Below are 10,204 nucleotides of genomic sequence, written 5' to 3'. Positions count from 1 at the left end.
CTTGGGCTCCGAGCTCCAGCCGCCCAGTAGCTCATCAGCTGGGAGTCGGCAAGTGGTCCGAGTGGGCGATGCCCTGGCCCCGCCCCATCCCAGCGCAGCTGCGGTCGGAGCCCGGAGCCCTGGCCCGTCCTGCTCACGTCCTGCTCTGCTCTGCCCACAGGGCGGCCGTGCAGAGGGTGGTCACGGCCATGACCCAGATGGACCAGAAGAAGCACGAGAAGTTCGCAAACCAGTTTAACTACGCGCTGCACTAGAGGGTGGGCCAGGCGGCCACGGCCGTCATCGCCGGTCCCCCGGCAGCTCCCGGGGCGGGACAGCGGGCGGCCCCACTGTGTGCGCCCAGTGTGCGGAGGCGCTGATTAAAATGCCCGGGTGCGGGCCTCCCCTGCCCTGAGGCTGCTGCTGTCGTGGTCACTGGTCTGGCCGCTGGAAGGCCCTTGAAGCCCGGAGGGTGAACTTGGGCCGTCATGTTCCCTGTGGGCATCGTGCAAAGCCCGTGCGCTTTGTGACGTGGTTCAGTCGGTGGCATGCACCCTCAGCTTGACATGCAGAGTGACTGCTGCCCCCACCCCCAGCCCCCAGCCTTCTGCGGGGTGGTGACTGAGGGCGGCTGGGAAAGCCCACACTTTTATGTAAGCACTGTTTTCACACTGTCACAGCTGTGTCCCCAACACAGGCCGTCCTGGGTGGCCTCCGTTGGGCAGAGGACTGCCCCCCTCTGTTCGCAGACACGGTGTCCGCGTGGGGCGAGTCACAGCCCGTAGCGTCCACTCTCTTAAAAGTGCGCAGGTCAGTGGCATCCACTGCGTTCATGGAGCTGTGCCCCCTCCCACACTGGCCAGGCCCAGCTTCATCCCCCTGGGCAGCCACTCCCATCCCCCTCCCCGGCCCTGGCGCCCTCTGGTCTGCTGTTTCTGGGGCTCCCTGTCTGGACACTGGGCAAGGGGGAAGTCGTGGCGTGTGGCCTTCACGCCTGGTGTCACAGCACGGTGGCTTGGGGGTCCCACCCTTCTCCGGTGCCCTGGGACACTGCGGAGTGCAGGTGCCCCCGCTGGTTGTCTGCTCGTGTCGGCCTGGGGGCCGTCCGCGTTCCCGCTGTCACGAAGGATGCCACCGAGGACGTCCGCGTGCAGGCTTGCGCAGGACCGTGGCTCCGTGTGCCCTCGCAGTGTGCGAGGGTCCCCACGTCAGTGGCCAACACGTGGTGTCACGTCTCTGGTCAGCTGTGCGAGTGTGTGCAGGGGTGCCCCCGCCATTCTGGGGGTCTGGGGCGCATCCCCAGTGATTAATGGCGGGCGGCATCTTTCCACACGTCTGTTGCCCATTTGTGGGTCATCTTTGGAGAAATTTCCGTTCGGGTCGTCTGCCGTCTTTTAATTACGTTGCTTTGAATTGTGAGAGTTCTTTGTCTGTTCTGGGTCGTGGACCTTAAATGGTTTGTGACTATTTCCTGTCATCTTTTCGCTTTCTCCATAGCGTTCTTTGAATCCAAAAGTCGACCATGTTGATGATGTTCAGCACATCTCTTTTTTTGTTACTTGTGCTTTCGGTGTCATATCTGAGCCACCGTTGCCTGGTGCAAGGTCACGAAGGTGTGCCTCTGTGTTTTCTCCTAAGCGTTCTACGGTTCCAGCTTCCTGTTCGTCAGTCACAGCACATTCGGCGTGATCTCATGTTCGTTTCAGGTGTACAGCATAGCGGTGAGACATTTGCGTCATTTACGAAGGGACCGGCTGGTTAGTCTGGGGCCCACCAGGCACCATGCACAGTCATTACCACATTATTGACCACATTCCCTGTAATGCACGTCCTCGTGTGGCTTCAGCTCTTAAATTCAGGTGTTTGATCCACTTTGAGTTAATTTTTACACCTGCTGCGAGATAGGCTCCGTTCTTTTGAGTGTGGACGCCGAGCTGTCTGGGCACCACTCGTTGACAAGATTATTCCTCCCCTGCTGCGTTCTCTGGGCACCGTGCTGGGCGTCAGCTGACCGTGCATGCCTGAGCGTATCTCTGGGCTCCGTCTCTGTCCCATGCCAGCACCAGCGTCTCGATTAATGCAGCTCTGCGGTGATTCTGGAGTTGGGGACAGTGGGACCCCAACTTTGTTGTTTTTTCGAGGTCGGTTTTGCTATTCTGGGTCCCTTGGGTTTCCAGGTGAATTTTAGGATCAATTTGTCAATTTCTGCAAAACGGAGAAAAAGGCAGCGGTGATTTTGTCACAGGTTGCGTTGAATCTGTCACCTCGGCAAGTGTCGTCATCTTAACACTGAGTTTCCTGACTTGCGAACTTGGGCCATTTTTTCATTTATTTGGATCTTTATTTCAGCGGTGTTTTGTAGTTTTCAGTGTGCAGGTTTCGTGCTTGTTTTGTCAAATTTATCCTAAGTATGTTATTCTTTTTACGCCATTGTAAGTATAATTGTTTTCTGAATTTCGCGTTTGGATTGTTTGGTGCTGATATAGAGAAACACGGCTGACTTTGGTGCGTCGGTCTCGTGTCTGCACCCTTGCTGAACTGGACTCTGGGGATGTCCTGTGCACACAGTCACGTCATCTCCAAACAGGAGATGCACCTCTCTGGCTGCGCTGGGGCCCTGTGCCTCTTCCTGCACCTGCCGCCTGGCGTGTGCCTCCGGCGTGGCGTCCGCAGTGGCGCCGACAGAGGCATCCTCGTCCTGGTCCCCGTCTCGGAGGAAGAGCCTCTGCCTGTCACCGCCGAGTGTGACGTGGGCCATGGGTTTGTCGTTTCGTTCATGACTTCCGCTACGTTGAGGTAGCTCCTTCTGCTCCTACCTCGTGGAGTATTTTTCACGAAGGGACGTGGAGTTTTGTCCACGTTTATCGAAACGACCGTGTCGTGGCTTGCGTCACATTCGCTTTTCCTCCTCGAGTCAGCGTCAGTAGTTTGTGTATTTCTAGAAGTTCGTCTGTTTCATCTAGGCTGTTATAATTTGTCGGCTTACAATTGTTTGTGGTAGAAATAATCTTTATTTCTGTAAAGTAGTAGAAATGATTTTGGAGATTCGAGTCTTCTCTTTTTTTATTTTCTTGGTCAGTCTAGCTAAAGGTTTATCAATTTTATTGATCTATTCAAAAACCAACTTTCGGCTTTGTTGAGAGTCTCTTTTTTTCCATTCTTTATTTCATTAGTTTCCACCCTAATCTTTATTATTTCGGTGGGGTTAGTTTTCCTTCTAGTTTCTTACGGTGGAAGATTAGCTTATTGATTTGAGATATAGCTTCTTTTGAGCATAGGTGTCACGTGGTGAACGCACAGCGCAACATCCGTATGACCTCGTATTGAATCGTGCACTTGAAACCTGTGTAATCCTGTTAACCAGCGTCACCCCAGTAAGTTCAACTAAAACAAACAGCAGGTGTTCACAGCCGCGGACGCCTCACCCGCGCCTTCCCTGCCTTCCCCGTCGCTCACTCAGGAGCTCGCCACGTTCCCACGGTCGTGAATTTCCCAGCTTTCCTTCCGGTGCTGAGTCCCGATTTCATCCCATGGGGCCAAAGAACACGTTTCTGAGCTCAGCCGTCCGAGGTCAGGGACTCGCTTTGTGGCCTGACACGTGGTCTGTCCCGGAGGACGGCGAGGTCCCCGCACTGCCGGCCGTCCCTTCCCGGGCTGGTTTCGGCTCCGTCCTCTGTCCGCCACGGAAGGCGGGGTGTCGGCGTCCCCACCCACCCCGTCGGACCGACTGCTTCTCCCGCGCTCTCGCCAGGTCTTGCCTCAGGTATTGGGGCTGTGCGTGAGCGTGTACTGCGGGCTCCGTGCCGGGCCACCAGCGCAGTGACGTGCATCTCGGAGTGAGTCGGAGCCTTTCCGCGGTGGAGGGTCTTGCGCCCAGGGGAGCGCGGTCACGGGCGGCGCCGGTGCGCGTCTGCTGCGCTTCCTCCCTCGTGGACTGACCTAATTCCGCGGCCTCTGCGCCTCTAGGAACTGTCTCCGTCTGAGCCTCTTGTGTGGCGTCAGCATAGCTTTTGGGCGTCGTTTGCATGGTGTATCTTTCTCCTTTTACTTTTCATTTTATCTCTGAATCTAAAGAGTTTCTTAGAGCAGCGCATAGTTGATCACGGTTTCTAATCTATTCTGCCGATCCCTGCTGCTCGAGTGGGGCGTTTAATCCGCCTCCCCTTAACGTAATTGCTGATAAGGTAAGATTTATGTCTCCCGTTTCGGTTTGTTTTCTGCATGTCTTCTTTCCCTTTCCTCCTCTGCCACTTTTTTCCTGAGTGTTAAATGGGCATTTATAATGCAGTCTAGTTTGAGTGAACACCAGCTTCGTTTCGGTGACATACAAAGCTTTGCTCCAGTCTAGCTGTCCCCCCCAAGCTCTGTGTGCTATTTTTGTCATGCAGATGAAATCTTTATAGATCGTAAGCCCATCAGCGTAGTTCCGTAATTATTGCTTTATGCAGTTGTCTTTTAAATCAGATAGATGGGGAAAGAAAGGGTTTGCAGCGAGAAGCGCATCCGTAGAGTCTTTTATTGGCTGTGTGGTTGCCTTCGCTGCTGTTCATTTCTCTTTGGGATGTGAGTCGTGTCTTTTGCTTGGTCCTAGAAGACGCCCGTTAGTATTTTTTGTGGGGAGGGTCTACTGAAAACGAAAGTTCTCTCCACGTTCGTTTCCCTGGGAAAGTCTTCATTTCTCCGTCACTTTTGAAAAACGGTTTTGCCAGATATGGGTTTTTTTCTCTCGGCACCTCGAAGGGGCCGTCCCACCGCCTCTGCCCCCCTGGCTTCTGACGGGAGCCAGCTGTCTGTGCACGGCCGGCGGGGTTTCTCCTTGCCGCTTGCAAGATGCCGTCTTTGTCTTCAGACGCTGTAACTCAGAAGTGTCTGGGTGTGGATCTGTGCGTGTGCGTCCTCGTGGAGTTTGTTGGGCTTTCGGGACGCAGAGATGGCTTTTCCTCAGACTCGGGCCGTTTTGGCCATCGTCTCCTCAGAGGCTCGTCCTGCCCCTTCTCCCGTCGCCGGGCGCTGCCGTATGTGTCGGTGGCCGTGGCGTCCCCCTGGGCTCCGAGACCCTGCTCACTTTCCTCACTCTTCCCTTGCTCAGGCGGGACCCAGTGGTCCGTCTGCAACGTTCGGCTTCTTCACCGACTAAAGTCCGGCGACCTCCTGGTGAACTCCGCATGTCAGCGCTTGACTCCTCAGCTCTAGAACTCTCCGTGGCTCCCTCCTGCACCTTTCGTCTGCTCACGGACGTTTCCTCTGTGCTGCAACGTCATTCTCACACCTTGATTCCTCGAAGTGTGAGCAGGCGGCTCACTCGGGGCCTTACTTCTGTTTCTTTACGCGTCTCATAATTTTCGTTGTTGGAAATTGGACATTTCAAATACTATGACGTGGCCGCTCTGGCGGTCAGACTCTACCCCTTCTGGATTGTTTGGTTGTTGCTGTTTGCCTGTTGAGCGTCTGGACGAACTCCGTAAGATCTGCATCCTTTGCCGTGCTTGGCCACCGAGTCTCTGCTTGGTTAGCTAGGGGCGAGCTAATGGCTGCACAGAAGTTTCCTTAAATGCTTTGATGCGGTGAGTCTTGCAGTTTTACCAACAAGCTGTGTGTGTGTGTGGCGGGGGGGGGGCACCTTCCACACTCAGCCGGGCGGTCGCCAGCTCTGCCTTAGGACTTCCTCCTCCCCGAGCAGAGCCGCGGTCAGCCCGGGCGAGAGCTTAGGGCCTTCTCGGGGCCTTTGAGATTTGGGGCCAGCTTCTTGTTGGCCCCAACTGGTGTCACCACTGCAGGCAGCCACGATGTTAAACTGTGCCGCTGATTGCTTTCGACAAGCTTGCCTGAGCCAGTCGAGTCAGGGCGAACAAAGACACGCCCCGTGAGCGCGGTGGCTCCGGCCAGCAGCCAGAGAAGCCAGACCGTCCTCCGAGGACGAGGCCTCTGGGCTGCCCCGCACCCGCTCCCCTTCCAGGGGCCGTGGGGCTGCCACGGAGCCGGAGAGCCGGGGGTGGGAGGAGCACGAGGTAGAATCCGCAGAGCTCGCTTTCGCCGAGACTCAGCTGTTTTCTTGAGAAAACACCCCTTGGCATTTTACAGATCTTGGGTTAATTCCCAGCGTTCTGAGCAGCTGATCCTGTCACGTCTGTCCACTGCTCTGGGGCATCCCAGGCGAGGCGGTGTCCCAGCCCTCTGTCCGCCTTGGGGAGGGTGACGTTCGCGTTGGGGGCAGGGCTCGATGGCTGCCCGGGGCTCCTCCTGGCCTCCCGCCGCTCCCAGCGGTCCTGCAGCAGATGTCCCTTTGCGCGTGGACGTGGCCCGGGCGCTGGCTTCCCGGAGATGGGGCTGCGGGGCCGGCGTTTGTGGGGGCCCAGCGTGGGAGACCGCGTCTCTGCAGAAGCGCAGGGGCCGAGCGGGCCCGCTCCAGCCATGCCGCCCCCTCCGCGTGCCCCCGGCAAGCGACCCGCCGGGCGGCCTGGAGGGCAGAATCCGTGACGGACACTGCTCCGAGGGGTGGGACGGACACTTCGTGTCCCGGAGCGGCTGTCCTTGTCCTCCGCAGATCGCACGTCCCGCCCCGTGCGCACACTCTGTCGGCTCTTTGGTTTATTATTAAATTGTAAGAGCTTTTTCCTTCAAGAAAACTAGCTCTACGTGGTGAGTTGCAAATATTTTCTCAGTTTGTTCTCTGATTTTGCTCTTTTTTGCCATGCAGATTTTTTTTTGTGCACTTGAATTTAATCTTCCATGGCTTCTGAGTTTGCTGTTTCTTCCCCACTCAAAGATTATACAAAAGAGTCCTTCCATGTTCCCTCCCGGTACCTTTATGGGTTTCATCTTTATGTTTTAATCACTGATCTGTTCACTTATTTTAACATAAAACATGACCCAGGAAATCTCATTTTTTATGTCAGATAGCTACCCAGTTTTCCCAACCGCTTATCGATGAATCCATCGCTGTAGCTCTGGAACACCTGTCCCGTATTAAAGCGCTCTTCGGAGTGTTCCCGTCTCTGCCTGTTCTGTCCCATCGGCTCGTCTCCCGCTAATGCTGTCATACTGCTTTAGTTACTATAGCTTCGTCATACATTTTTATGTCAGAGACCTGTGACGTTTCTGTCCATCCCAAGGTAAAGTTCACGACCCAGGTGTAAGAGGTGGCAGAGGAGCGTGTTCACACGGACCGCATTCAGGAATACTTCGTCACGGTGCGCTTTCTGTCAGACGTCTAAGCAAATCTCCGTGAGCGCTTATGGAAAGGCGGGCCTGCCGGTCCGTACGTTTCTGACTGCGGGAAAGCGGACAGTGTGGAGCCATGGGTGCTGGGCTGGCCCTTATGGCCCGAGGTGCAGGCTTCACCTCTCCGAGCCTGGGGTGTCAAGCGACTGGGTGCTGGGGGTTCCTGGGCGAGGGCCCACTCTCCTTAGGCCCCAAGTGAACTGGAGGAGGCTGCCCCCTTTCCCGCCTGTGCTTGTCACACTGTGCTTTGGGTTCTGTGGGTCAGGGATGGGCAGCAAGGCCTGGGGGCCTGGCTAATAGGTGCATTTAAGCCATGGCCTGAGCCCACCTGCAGGAGAGGAGCACCCCTGGGGGGTAGGGGCTGAAGGACCAGGTGGGTGAGGGAGGGGGGCACGGCGGGGGAGCCGGTCCCAGCAGCTGCTCTTCCTCCTGCCGTGCACGGGGCTCCAGAGCAGCTGCCCTGTGACGCAGGCATCTGGGTGGGCCCAGCTGGGCCTCAGCCTGCCCTTAGCTTCGAGCACTCGGCACCAGTGTGGGGACACATGGGCACAAGCTGGTCCCCCACACAGCCAGCATGCTGCTTCCAAGGGGCTGCCACACAGAACTGTGTGGCATGGGGTGGGACATGGCACCCTGGAGTTGCCACCCCCCCCCGTGGGAGGTGGGGTGCTGGAATGGGCAAGACCTTCCCCATGGACCTCTGTGCCTCAGCCCTGTGTCCTCCTCTCATGTGACACTCCCTGCAACCCTGAGAGTGGCCTGCTTGACCCCACTGACACTCCCTCCTGCCACCACAGGGTGCTCTCCCAGCGTGATCGCCACCCCCTCAGAAAGCCCGTCCTGCTTCTCACAGGGGCTGGGGAAGGTTCTGTGCTGAATGACACCTTATGTCACCACGTGACCCTCAGTGACCCAGGACAGAGACCTGGGGACTAACTGCCCTGGGCCCTGGGTGCCAGGTGGGATGGTGGACATGACATTTCAGGCCAGCTAGTCACGAGCAAGGGGTACATAGTAACAAGTGACAAAAGGGGGCGCGTGAGGGAGGAGGGACGGGAGGAGCACCGCCGAGTGGGGGGGCCTGGCTGGGCGGCCGAGAGACGCGGCTGAAGAGCAGAGCCGTCTGCTGCTGTGTGGAGGACACGGGGGCGGCACGGCGGCCTGAGCGGGCGGTCTGCGCAGGACAGCGGGTGGGGCACGGGTCCCCAACCACTGGGCCCCGGGATTTTGAGGAAGGGCCCTGCAGGGAGCAGGCAGTGGGCGCCAGCAGGCAGCCATGTAGACAGCTCTTCGGGGCCGGGCAGGGCGGGGTGGAGGGAGGACGGTTTAGAGGAGCAGGAGGAGGCTGCAGCAGAACCCTGCTGGGGGAGGGTTAGTGAGGGGTCGTGAGTGGGGTCAGTGAACGCGATGGGGTGGGGAGCAGGCCACTGGCCAGGTGAGAGTCCACAGCCCCCAGCATGCCCAGCAAGGGGCTTCCAGGGGCAGAGCAGCTGGTTAAAGGAGCTGGGCAGGCGAGGGGGGAAGAGGGCAAGCGTTCTTTGTAGGTGGCAGGTCAGCTAGCAAACCCCATGCCCATTCTCCCCTTACTATTAGGAATAACAGGCTGGTGGCTAAGAAAAAACTACATTTCCCAGCCTCCTTTGGCTAGGAGTAGTCATGTGACCAAGCTCTGGCCAATGAGATGTGAGCAGCTGTGTTACCGGGGTTTCTGGGACCACTCCTTAAAAGGAGCCCTTCTTTCCCCTTCCTTCCTGTTTGCTGACTGGAATGGGAATGCGATGGCTGGAACCTTGTCCTCCATCTGGGTCCACGAAGATGAGGGCCCAGCCCAGGGATTGTGCAGCAGACTGCTGGACAGAGCCGGCTCTCCAAGGACTCTGTGAAGGTGTCATAGCTGTCCCGGGCTGACGACGGCCAGAATTCCCTCACACAAGATAAAGTCTCCTTTAAACTTCTGTTCATTCGGCTTTCCCCTGCAGCCAGAACAAATCGTGACGCACAGCGGGGCCCGTGGCACGCCGGGCGTGGGCCGGGCGTGGTGGGGGGCAGTGCAGGCAGGGCGCCCCCAGGGACGGGGGCCTGCGCCCTGGGCTCATGCCTGTGGGGCTATACTGCACCCACTGACCGGTGCCCCTCCCATACAGGTGGCTTTGCTGTGGAAGCCACGTGAGACCAGTGCTGGGGTCGGAGTGGACATTGACCAGGCCAGGACTGGCCCCGGGAGCTTTAGGGGGGCCCTGGGGTGAGGCAGCCCCTCGAGACATGGACAGCAAAATGGGACCATGGGAGCAGGCGGTGGACACGACGGGTGAGGGCCAGCAGTGTCGCCGCTCACTTCTGCCTCCAGCTCAGGCCCTAAGGAGCTGGAGCCCTGAGTCGCACCCAGGAACCCCGGTCTGGGAACTGGGCAGGCAGGGGTCTCCCAAGCCTAGTGGGAGCAAGAGGGTGGGGCCAGCCTGGGGGGGCCCCGGGGGAGCAGCTAGAAGAGCCTGATCCCCTGAGCTCCCAGGTGCACAGCAAATTCTGGAGACCTGGTGGGAGAGGGAGCTGGAGAGCTGGGGCTGGAGCTGGGGCTGGAGCCGGGCCTGACCTGGGTCCTCCGGGAAGGAGCAGGGCACCCAGGCTGGGGCAGGGGCGCCCCCAGCAAGCCCCGTGACCCTCCAGGCCTCGGTTTTCTCTTGTGTAATATACAGAGAGAGCCACAGCATGGACGCCGCACGGGTGCTGGGAGGCTAGGGTGGGCTGGTACGGGTCAGTCCCTGCAATGTGCAGCACAGAGATGGGGGTGGGTGCTCGGGGAGCAGCCCACTCCTGCAGCACCTGCACATCTGCCTTCGCGGTGCTGTGGCACCAGCTCCGGGCTGAGCCGGGGTGGCCTGGAAATGGAGTAGAGCACATGCTGGTGGCTGTTGCTCCCTTGGCTCCAGGGCCTGCAACCCACGGTGCACCCCTGGCTCGCCCTGTACCCTGGCCCACCCTGCACCACTGGTCCACCCTGCACCCC

General features: G+C 58.3%; 1 protein-coding gene across 2 annotated transcripts in view; it reads left to right on the top strand.

Annotated features, from left to right (window-relative positions):
* UVSSA (UV stimulated scaffold protein A) overlaps positions 1-6,973 on the top strand; it is a 29,256-nt gene extending 22,283 nt beyond the window's left edge. For both annotated transcript variants that reach the window (XM_039838342.1, XM_039838341.1), the window contains one exon: positions 161-6,973. In XM_039838342.1, the coding sequence (XP_039694276.1) occupies positions 161-254 (94 nt within the window). In that variant the 3' untranslated portion in view covers positions 255-6,973. The remainder of the gene's footprint in view (positions 1-160) is intronic.
* The last annotated feature ends 3,231 nt before the right edge of the window (positions 6,974-10,204 follow it).

Source organism: Pteropus medius, unplaced genomic scaffold (assembly GCF_902729225.1).
Source record: "Pteropus medius unplaced genomic scaffold, Ma_sr-lr_union100, whole genome shotgun sequence".
Taxonomy (NCBI): Eukaryota; Metazoa; Chordata; class Mammalia; order Chiroptera; family Pteropodidae; genus Pteropus; species Pteropus medius.
Note: the sequence above shows the minus strand (reverse complement) of the source record. Positions and strands in the feature narration are given on the sequence as shown.